The 10,094-nt window shown below is 43.5% G+C and overlaps 1 protein-coding gene across 1 annotated transcript; it reads right to left on the bottom strand.

Annotated features, from left to right (window-relative positions):
• Positions 1–656: 656 nt before the first annotated feature.
• LOC121533269 (neuronal pentraxin-1) lies at positions 657–5,703 on the bottom strand. The gene is made up of 5 exons (XM_041839087.2): positions 5,169–5,703; positions 4,461–4,668; positions 3,029–3,273; positions 2,554–2,733; positions 657–1,904 (listed from the first exon to the last, which is right to left on the bottom strand). Exons 1-5 carry the CDS (start codon positions 5,610–5,612, stop codon positions 1,683–1,685), a joined length of 1,299 nt encoding a protein of 432 aa, XP_041695021.1. The 5' UTR covers positions 5,613–5,703; the 3' UTR covers positions 657–1,682.
• Between the last annotated feature and the right edge of the window lie 4,391 nt (positions 5,704–10,094).

A 10,094-nucleotide genomic window follows, 5' to 3' on the forward strand; every position in this document is an offset into this window, starting at 1 on the left:
CTCTGAGATGTTTGTTACACCATCTGATACGTGGGTGATAACGAATAATAACTGACTCAGCTCAATGCAGTAACTGTCAAAGTACAAGACCATCAGCATTCAGCATCCTGGACTGCAGTGTTCTGTGGTGGGAGAGGATGGCACTGAACAAAATAGAGCAGTATAGGGAACAGTATAGCTAGTGCGTTCTGTGGGTTTGGTTCAGATTGCATTGCAACTGATTGAACTGACTCTTGAAAAGGGGGGGTGATATGACTAGGCGTTTTCTTCTTTCGACACCCTCGCTTTCATTATTAGGGCAGATTGTGCACGCCTGAATCACACGCACACACAACAAAGCATTTGGGAGTGTTATCTTCTGCAGTCAGCTAAAAAGAGATACCACACACACTGTTTCAGTTCTTTCCAGCACCTCTCTGTCCTTCAGTCTGAGTTCAGGCGTTTTTTCACTTATCCAGCACTAATTTCTTTCTCCTACACCATGTGACAAGATCAAATCAGATTTAACAAGTAATAATTATCAGTCTCTCTCTCTCTCTCCCTGTTTCTCCCTCTCTCTCTCACTTTCTCTATCCCTCTCTCTCTCTCACTCTCTCTCTCATCCACACCTTTTGCTGCATACCATTAATGCCAGCCCAGGAATACACTTTTAACTCTTATGTATCACAATTTTATTACAAAAAGTAGATATTTTTCACATCTTTCTGTGTTGCCATGCTTGGAGCATATAACAATCCAGTAGAAAACCACCCAGTCCCCAGAAAGGATAGTCAAGCAGATTGATGTCGAAGAGGATGTGGCAGCATTCTGTCACTCAGTCATGCTGTCACTATACAGACACTGTAACATTCCGAATACAGATACAAACACCTGCCCAAACACGTCATCATATCCGTTAACAAACCTCAATTAAATTACATTTATCAGAATAATAACAAGAAACACTCCCACCCTCCCCCAAAATAAATATAAAACAAACAATACATATAATTTGCAACATAAAACGTATGTGCTCAATATTTGCACCAGCCCAAGGCACCCAGGCTTTGTAGCATGTTGGCAATTAATGACATTCGTTTACAGGGTCTACAGGAAACACTTTGAAGCGAACGAGAATTACAAATGATTTTTACAGTCCGACTTTGCAGTGTCCTTCAACGAACCCACGGCGTCCTCTCTCTACATGGCTCTATTCATTCACAGTGCAAGATCCGGAGGGGTGGGTGAGGTTGAGGGATTTGGAGGGAGCTGTATCATTTAATGGCGTCAAATACTGACAAGACTTGGACGGACAGCGTGAGTTCCACTTTAGAGGATGGCTCCATAAATTCCACACTGTGCTGTGAATTGTCCAACATAAGGCGTGGATTGCCCAGCTGCAGGTCCAAGACAAAATAAGCGAATCAAAAAAGCTAAAGTGCGCTTGCAACAAAACTCCAAAAGAAAAACAAACAAACAGATACCAACACTGTCCAACTGAGGTTTCCAAGACGAATGAGATTTTTCTCAAGATCAAAAAAAGTTGTTTCGCACATAAATATCTAATAGAAATCCCAGGTTTAAGCTTATCATTAAATAAATACCAAATCGTCTGTAACGAACGTCATAATGAAGACAAGAACGACAGAAGCTCAAAACAAATACAGACAAGGATTGGCCTTGGTTTCATGCCGAAATGCAGTTCAGTTGAGCGAACGGCACGGCTCGAATGTCCACTTGGTAGCTCCACCGAATATTTCAATGTTGGACTCTGACCAAGAGAATACGTTGCCAGTTTGCGCTTTGCTGTTGCAGGTTGCCAGGTTATAAATCTCCCCGATGGAAAGCTTCCTATCCCACATGTTGAGATTTGCTAGCTCACCTACATATGCTTGTGTGGCATCAAAACCTCCCCCCAGCGTGTCCTGTGGAGCAACAAGATGACAAGTTCAAGGTTAGTGGCGCGAAATGTCGGTACGCGCGCGGCCTGGTCTTTCTATTACAAATGTGTGTAATAGGCTAATCATCCTGTACTGTATTAGGAAGGAATACAATTGGGGTTGGAACACAGTTGGCCTATACCATGGAAATGCACTGATTTCTAATTATCATAAAACTATAATAAAAAGCAACCACTCTCAGTGACAGTTCCACCACAACCAAAGCCCAAATTTAACCATTTACACACGGCTGGCCATGCGCCATTATTTGCTTTTCACGACATGCCTATTACTCTGTAATGCCTATAACTCTGTAATTGCTAATGATTTCCCACTTTTCTATCTGAAGTAGATTGTGCATTGTCACAATTGAGTTGGGGTATTCCACGATATCTAGCTCGAGGGCCTTAATTAGATGGCTACGTCTTAATTGACAATTTCGTCCAAGGTCTCTCAACTTTCCCATCACATTAATATTCCTCCCTTTGATCATTGGAGAGAAAACGTGCTCTAATATTTTCATTACTAATGGATATAATTATTTTCCCCAAGCCATTTATCTCAAGAATATATCACGATTTGCATACCAATTTAATCTAAAGTTAGTTCATCCTCATTTAGTGAACCCTCTTACCTGCTCTTGTCCCAATACGAGGACCCCCTGCGGCTTGATGGGATGGTATGGCGCCAGATTCTCTCCGCTGCCCCGCAGCACTCCGTTCTGAAACGCCTCCCACATCCCGTCGCGCGTGGTCCAAGTGATGCAGATGTGATGCCACTTCCCGTCGTTGATGATGAACGGCAACTTGGCCACCTGCAGCATGGACAGCGCACCCATTACTGTATGTTCAAATAGGCCTGCCCTAGAACTAATGATTGCTATGGTTTTTTATGTTTTCAGACATAGCACTGTCTGTAAATACAATATTTTTTATAATTAAGTTGCTTGTAACGTCTCCATAACTTTCCCATACATTGCATAATGCTGTGTAGTAGCGGCGTAGCTTAATTTGCTAGTCTGGCACACCACATTTACGCAGGGCGATCTGTCCATTTTGCCTATAGCCACATGCGGTGTAGAATATGCCATTGCCATCAGCGATCATTACCTTATCATTGATGAGTATCTCCATCGGGTTATTTCCCCACTCAATCAGCACCAGCTCGTTGGCCTGCCCCGGGACAGCGTAGGAGAAAGGTGTGCCCACCCCAGGCGACGCATTCGATTTAATCCACAGACACACCGTGAAGGCGTACATCTCCGGCAGGGTTCTTTTGGCTTTGGCGTACATGTAGTTGGTTCTCAACGGGAATGTCAGCTGGAACTTGTCCAGTGGTCTGTTGTCTTTCCCACCTGCGGACGAAACATATGCCTACTTGTTTACCTTTCAGTGATTTATATAATCTACATTGCACTCATAGGCCTATGGTATAGTCAGTTATGTCATATCATGTGATTGATTGATTGGTTTAATCGTATGCATGGTTTGCTCCACCAGTTGAGATTTTCGATCCCCAACTAAAGGTTTTCTCCTTTCTCTTTAGTTTGACGATGCTCTGTTCTATATCATTGGCTTGGAACAGACTGTGCATCTCTCTCCTAGCCTATTCTCTGCGGTATGATGTGACCACGTGAGCAGGGCAAACAAGGAATAGCTTTGTCTCTCACTCACTCACTCTCTCTCTCTCTCTCTCTCTCTCTCTCTCTCTCTCTCTCTCTCTCTCTCTCGCTCTCTCTCTCTCTCTCTCTCTCTCTCTCTCTCTCTCTCTCTCTCTCTCTCTCTCTCTCTCTCTCTCTCTCTCTCTCTCTCTCTCTCTCTCTCTCTCTCTCTCTCTCTCTCTCTCATCCCGTCCTCACCTCCAACCCCCTCATTCTCCCCAGTAAGGAGTTGAACTAAACATTGATCGATGTTCCAAAATGCGCCTGTTTGTCTCCAACACTGTGCGCTCTATATCCAGCACTGCGCACATCGTTAAAAACCTGTTGTAAAGTTCCTGCGCCGCTATGTCCCCTACAAAACCAACGACTCTCGTTCACAGTCACTGGAAATAAAGCGTCATTGGCTGTCGCTCCCTGACACGTGAATTATTATCCCAGTGTGGCATCACTGTGTTAATATGAGATATGCAAAGCAATGCAGCTACCTCCCCCTCTCATCTCCCATCTCCCATCTCCCCTTACACAAACCCGCACACCACAGTGGTGATAGCTGCGCTGCGGCACTGTCTGTATTGACAAGCTACTGTGGTATGCGGGTTTGGAGTGATTCCTCATGTGGGCCAGGCAATTTTACCAAGTGAAATGCAGGGTTGTTTTTAGAAATTTGCATTATTTTAGAAATATAAACCATTGAACGAGCCAATTCCACCACATTTGGATGATTCTGGTGCCCTTATTTTTTCTACTATTAAAACTAAATGCGCAAATTATTATCAAAATAATGTAATCAGTTTAGTCGTTTATAAGCATTCACATGAACAGAACAATTATATTGACTGTGTATATTTGGGCATGATCTCTTTGCCCCATAGCTCACTCACCTTTCTCTAGGTCCGTTATCCGGTGATGCATGGAAGTCAGCGTGGACTCCACTCGATTCCGCTGGTCCGTATCGTTCTTCTGACCCGGTTTGGTCTCCTCCAGGGTGTTGACCCGGGACAGCACCTGCTTCTCCATATCATCAATCTTGTTCTGAAGCAGGTCTTTCAGACTATTCGCCTGGGCCGTACCGTTGTTTCGGCTGTATTGCTGTATAACGGAACAAGGACAGAGGAACAGACAAGATGGGACGATTAAAATAACTTTGGGTTTAAATAAACAATCCTACATGTGCGAGGCGGGGCTCGTCGTGGGTAAAGCTCTGGTGCTTAGCTCGTTTGTGGAGGACTTACTGCCTCGGCAATTTGCATCAAGTGCCTAAATTGGTCCAAAGATGAGGCGTCTGTCTGTCCTTATCAAGAGTGTGGTGCGGCTTCATTTAGTGCTCTAGAGTAATTACTTTCCGATTGGATGCGGAAAAATAGCTTTAAATAGGTCTATAGCATTAGTGACTGGACTAACATAACCCTATAGCAAGCAATTCACAACTATAGAGAGCACTTATAACTAGCACATTGAGCACTATAGGCTATACAACCAACCGAGCCGATTGGAAACGCGTAAAAATGATTAAAAGTTGATTGAAAGCTCAACCTGCATTCCATATTGCTAGTTCAAAATAGGGAGGTCAAACAAACCCCAATGCCTACCTCAAGATTCTCCAACCTCTGTTTGAGGGTCTGTAAAGTCTGTCCTAGTTGAGCGAGAGTGTCCTGAGGACCCCTTGAAACATCCCCCATAGTGTTCTTGGCGCCCGGTACTATTCTCCGGCCTCCCGCTCCGGCCTCGGGCAGACTCTGGCTCTCACACCGGCTCAACTTGGACGTTAGTTCCCTGATTGTCTCCTTTTGGTTCATAATGGTCTCTTTTTGCTGTAACACGGTCTCCCTCAACTGCATCACCGTCGTCTTCAAGTCCTCCGCCGGACCGGTGTTCTGCATCGTAGCCGCGCACAAGTCCATATCCTTGGGCACAGACGTGCAAATAAACTGGGTCTGTCCGAAATCTTGCGTCGACCCCTCCAAAACTAAGAAAGAAAGTAGGAAAAGTTGCCAAGAGTGTCCCTCCATGATTCCAGGCATGTTTCCTGGCATGTGTGTGGTGTTGCAGCCGCTGAGTGTGTTTGCAGGCGGTTAGTTTCAGCACCAAGGAGCTGTCCACTGTCTGTAGCTGTGAGGTTTCAGCTCTGCTCGTCCTAGTTTTTATAGGCTAGCTACAGCCGGGATGAGGGCAGCGCTGAGGCAGGTTCTCTGCATCACAGTGGGGAGGAAGCAGGTTGGGCTGCTTAATCACGTCCAGCCTCTTATTTAAGGTGGACCGGGGCGATTAGAAAGCTATACTGTATGTTTTACACCACTGTGGCTATTCTCTTGTCAGTCTGATTGTTTTTGTAGGCTATTTGACATAAATGCACGACAGAGTAAGCTAAAGTACTGCTACTAAGCCTATACTGTTTTAGGATTTAGTTTCATAGGCTGCTATTATTATGGTGACCATAATAATAGCAGCCTATGAAACTAAATAGTTGTATTTGTAAATGTGAATTGCAGACCATAATATGGTCTGCAATTCACATTTACAAATACATAAGTGAGAATAGGAGAAGATGAGCTGGTTTTACCAGGAGTAAATATATTGTAGATGGCAGTCTGCTTTACATTCTGAAGTTTAACTGGCATTCATAAAAAAATAAAAATAAGATTAAACTACTGTCGTTTCGAAGTCATATATCAGTACAGTACATTGAAGTGATTGAATTTGAGCTAACTCGTGTATTCCATTAGGCCTAGTATAGCCTATGTGTTACACATGGAGTTCATTCTGACATCTCTGAAGGTCCACCTTAAAGGAAGCCACTCCCCATGCTCCTAGAGTGAGGATCCTGGCAGCGTCCCTCTCTCTGACTATCCCACTGAGTATTATCTCTCTCTCTCTCTCTCTCTCTCTCTCTCTCTCTCTCTCTCTCTCTCTCTCTCTCTCTCTCTCTCTCTCGCTCTCTCTCTCACCTTCCACCAGTTGGCGTGTGTCTCATTCATCCCCATATTTCCCCACAGATATGGGTTTATCTGATGCAATCTCGGTGCAGTGTCATGTTTTATTTCCGAGATGTGTCCCTCACAATGAATCTACCTGCCTGTGTGTTCATCACACAATCCATTATACATGACATACATTCAAATTAAAAGTATTGCATTAGGCTATTAGTATTTTGCCCATAGTCTGGACTCCTTAGTCTGAACTCCTCCTGGATGCCTTATAAAACTTTAAATTCAGCTTGTGGATTTTTTTTTTCATTTATGATGTAAGCTACTGAGGATTCCGGTTCAAATGTGTCTCTGGCATATTCATTGCAAGCAGTTACTTTATTCACTTTATTCAAATGAAATGATTATTAATTGTCTGCACTATACCTTAATCAGACCAGTTGGCATTAAGGTTCTAATTTTTGCACATCCATGCAAGAATAGACTATATCTTATCACCCAATTCGGCAACCCAAGAAACACGTTAGGCAAAGTAAATGCATGAATCATGAACGTATCATAGTCTAAGCAAATAGATAATTAGTCAGTGATCGAGTCCATGAAGGCTACATTTCCTCACAGAGCAACCATGTCCTCCTCACGCATGCTGAGTCAAACGAAAAGGAACGGTGAACTACCGTTCTTCAAACCCTCACCATCCATCCGAGGGGTGCTAAAAGGATATGAAATGGATTCAAATAATTAATTTAACAGGTTGTTGCGTAACAAGCACCGAGGCTATCACATAAATATTTATTAGATGCAATGAGGGAAAACGCGCCAAAGGTCCGTTAGAATGATGTCGTTGGAAATATTTCATTTCCCCTTTTGGAGATATTGATGAGCTGCTGGAAATGATCTGGAAACTGATTTTAATATAGGCCTATAGTGGCTTTGGTAAATCTACTAGGCCTAGCCCACTTGGCAAAAACTGGTTGAATCAACCCTGTTTCAACAACAACAACAAAAAGAAGCAAAGTGATGATGTTGAATCAACGTGGAAAACTGATTGGATTTGAAAAACCTCATCAACCTAAAGGAATGTCTTTTTTTCCACTCAACTTTTAACCTAAATCCAATGACATGGTGCCATTTTTTGTTGATTTCTCGTTGAATTCACGTTAGTTGACAACTCAACCAAATGTAAATCAAAACTAGACGTTGTACTGACGTCTGTGCCCAGTGGGAGGCTACTACACCGCAGCATAGCTATTTTCTCTCAACCAGTAGGCCTATAAAATAATCAGCACTGCACCAAATCAGCACCCTGTACAGCAGCACAAGGTGTTAGCCTACAGACTCGGTTCTCTTGTGAAATACATGGGCACTCAAATCCTAGACTTAATAAAGAAGCTTACAATGTTTTATCAACTGAAAATATAGTTGTATAAGACTTTGTGACACGGAAGCGGTCTCAGGCAACAACAACAAAAAACGCGTAAATGGACCCATCTGTCGAGTTTAATTGGTTTAATTATCGATCGCTCGCGTTGTAATCAGCAAGGTGCCAAGCCAATGGCGGGAAAAAGTCAAGATAACAAATGGTTAATGGCAAAGTCTAATTGTGTGCCTGCAAGAGCTCATGTTGCAAATCCCCCTTATCTCAGCACATGTACATAAACAAGGCGCTTTGTACGTATCAAATTGCACCCTATTCCATAGTGCACTACCTTTGACTGGGTAGTGGCAGGTAGTAAGGCAGGACTTTGGTCAAAAGTAGTGCACTATACAGAGAAAAGGGTGCTGTTGGAAAACATACATTTTCAGCCTTTGTCATTAGGGCACTCTCAGTATATGCATAGGTCATCATGTTAATGTTCATTATCTGTCGCCCAGCCCCAACAGGCAATAAAATAGCTGTTTACCATCAGGGAGCAAATTAGCCAGTGTTCTATGCATTAGATCCACAGTACTGTAAACGATTAAGCTGAACTCTAACCCTGCTGGGACATAATACAATCCTACTGGGAGACCAGAGTAGGTCCAGCAGCTTGCCTCAGATATATATTCATATTTATCCTTCATATCTGCTGTATAAAAAAGAGCAGCGCCATATGCTCGGCCAAAGGCTTCCTCTCCTCTATTTGATATCTCCGCCAGTTTTTCCTCATTTTTTTTAGACAGGAGAAATTGCATAAACAACCAGAGTTGTGACTGAGGACTCTGGGCAGATTTGGTTATTTTTAATTAGTAAGATTTGTAGTCTTATTGCAACGTTTGGAGCACTTTCGACTAAAATGACAGCAGTTTACATGCCAGAGCTTAGGATCAGTGAAATGTGGACAGTTGTAATGATCTTGTGATGGTCCACTGCACCAACTTTGTGAGTCTATTAGTGGGGCGGTCTGCCTCTACCTAGCTCAGCTGCATCCCTCCAAGTTAGTTTTAAATTCAATCGAAAATGTTCCTGTTCACAGCTCTCAAAGGTCCTTTTGGCCCCTGTGCATCTCGCCTAAGCAAAAACCTAGGGGAAAAACGGGTCCACAATGGCCATCCAGCATTGTTAATAGCACCAACTCCGTTCAGAGGCTGTATACGCTAGCTCCAGCCTAGATAATATAGCATAGCTGGACTCACCCTCTGGGTCTGCATCCCAAACGGCACCCTATTGCCTTTGTAGTGCAAAATCTTTTGACCAGAGTCCAGGGCCTTTAAAAAAAATAAGTGCACTCTAAAGTGAATAGGATGCCATTTGGGATGCAAAATTGCGAGAATGGACTGTGATCAGTAATAATCAGTCTCCCAGTGCCTACTGAATAATGCAAAGCCTTTATAACAGAACCCTAATGGCATAGATAGATAAGGACTATTTAACACTGTGCCTCTGCACCACTACTCCTTTATACGACCAGCATTTGCAATGGCCGGGAGGAGGAGGGGGCGGCGAACAAGCACAAACAAACCAAGGCTGTGGATGCTTCCCAAATGGCACTCTATTCCCTAAATAGTGTACTACTTTTGATTGGACCCATAAGGCTCTGGTCAAAAGTAGTGCACTATATAGAGAATAGTGTGCCATTTGGGATACATCCTGTGTCGGAAATTCTTATGTATTCCATATATTGTGTGCACCAAAGGGAATCGGGTGCCATTTCAGACGCACCCCAAGAAAAGGTTGGGTCACAGCTATATGGATGGTTCAGAGATAACACCAGTTTTAGCAATGTTTATGCAGTGTCTTTGTTTACTGTCCAGTACTGCTTGTTTTCTTTTTTACTGTGTGTTAAGTTTATATGCTACTGCAAGTTTAGCCCTATACGTTTTCCTGCTTAGTAACTCTGAAAATCCGCTGCAGACAGAGAGTGTAGGCACTCCGGTCCCCACTGGATGCTCCCCTGTTCCTCCAGTCTCGTTATCTGCTTTCCTTCATGCCATAGGAGTCTGTCTGTCTGTCTGTCTGTCTGTCTGTCTGTCTGTCTGTCTGTCTGTCTGTCTGTCTGTCTGTCTGTCTGTCTGTCTGTCTGTCTGTCTGTCTGTCTGTCTGTCTGTCTGTCTGTCTGTCTGTCTGTCTGTCTGTGGAGCTCACCGTGGGTGGTTTCCCATGGGGAGTAT

This window comes from Coregonus clupeaformis, chromosome 20, assembly GCF_020615455.1.
Source record: "Coregonus clupeaformis isolate EN_2021a chromosome 20, ASM2061545v1, whole genome shotgun sequence".
NCBI classification, from domain to species: Eukaryota; Metazoa; Chordata; class Actinopteri; order Salmoniformes; family Salmonidae; genus Coregonus; species Coregonus clupeaformis.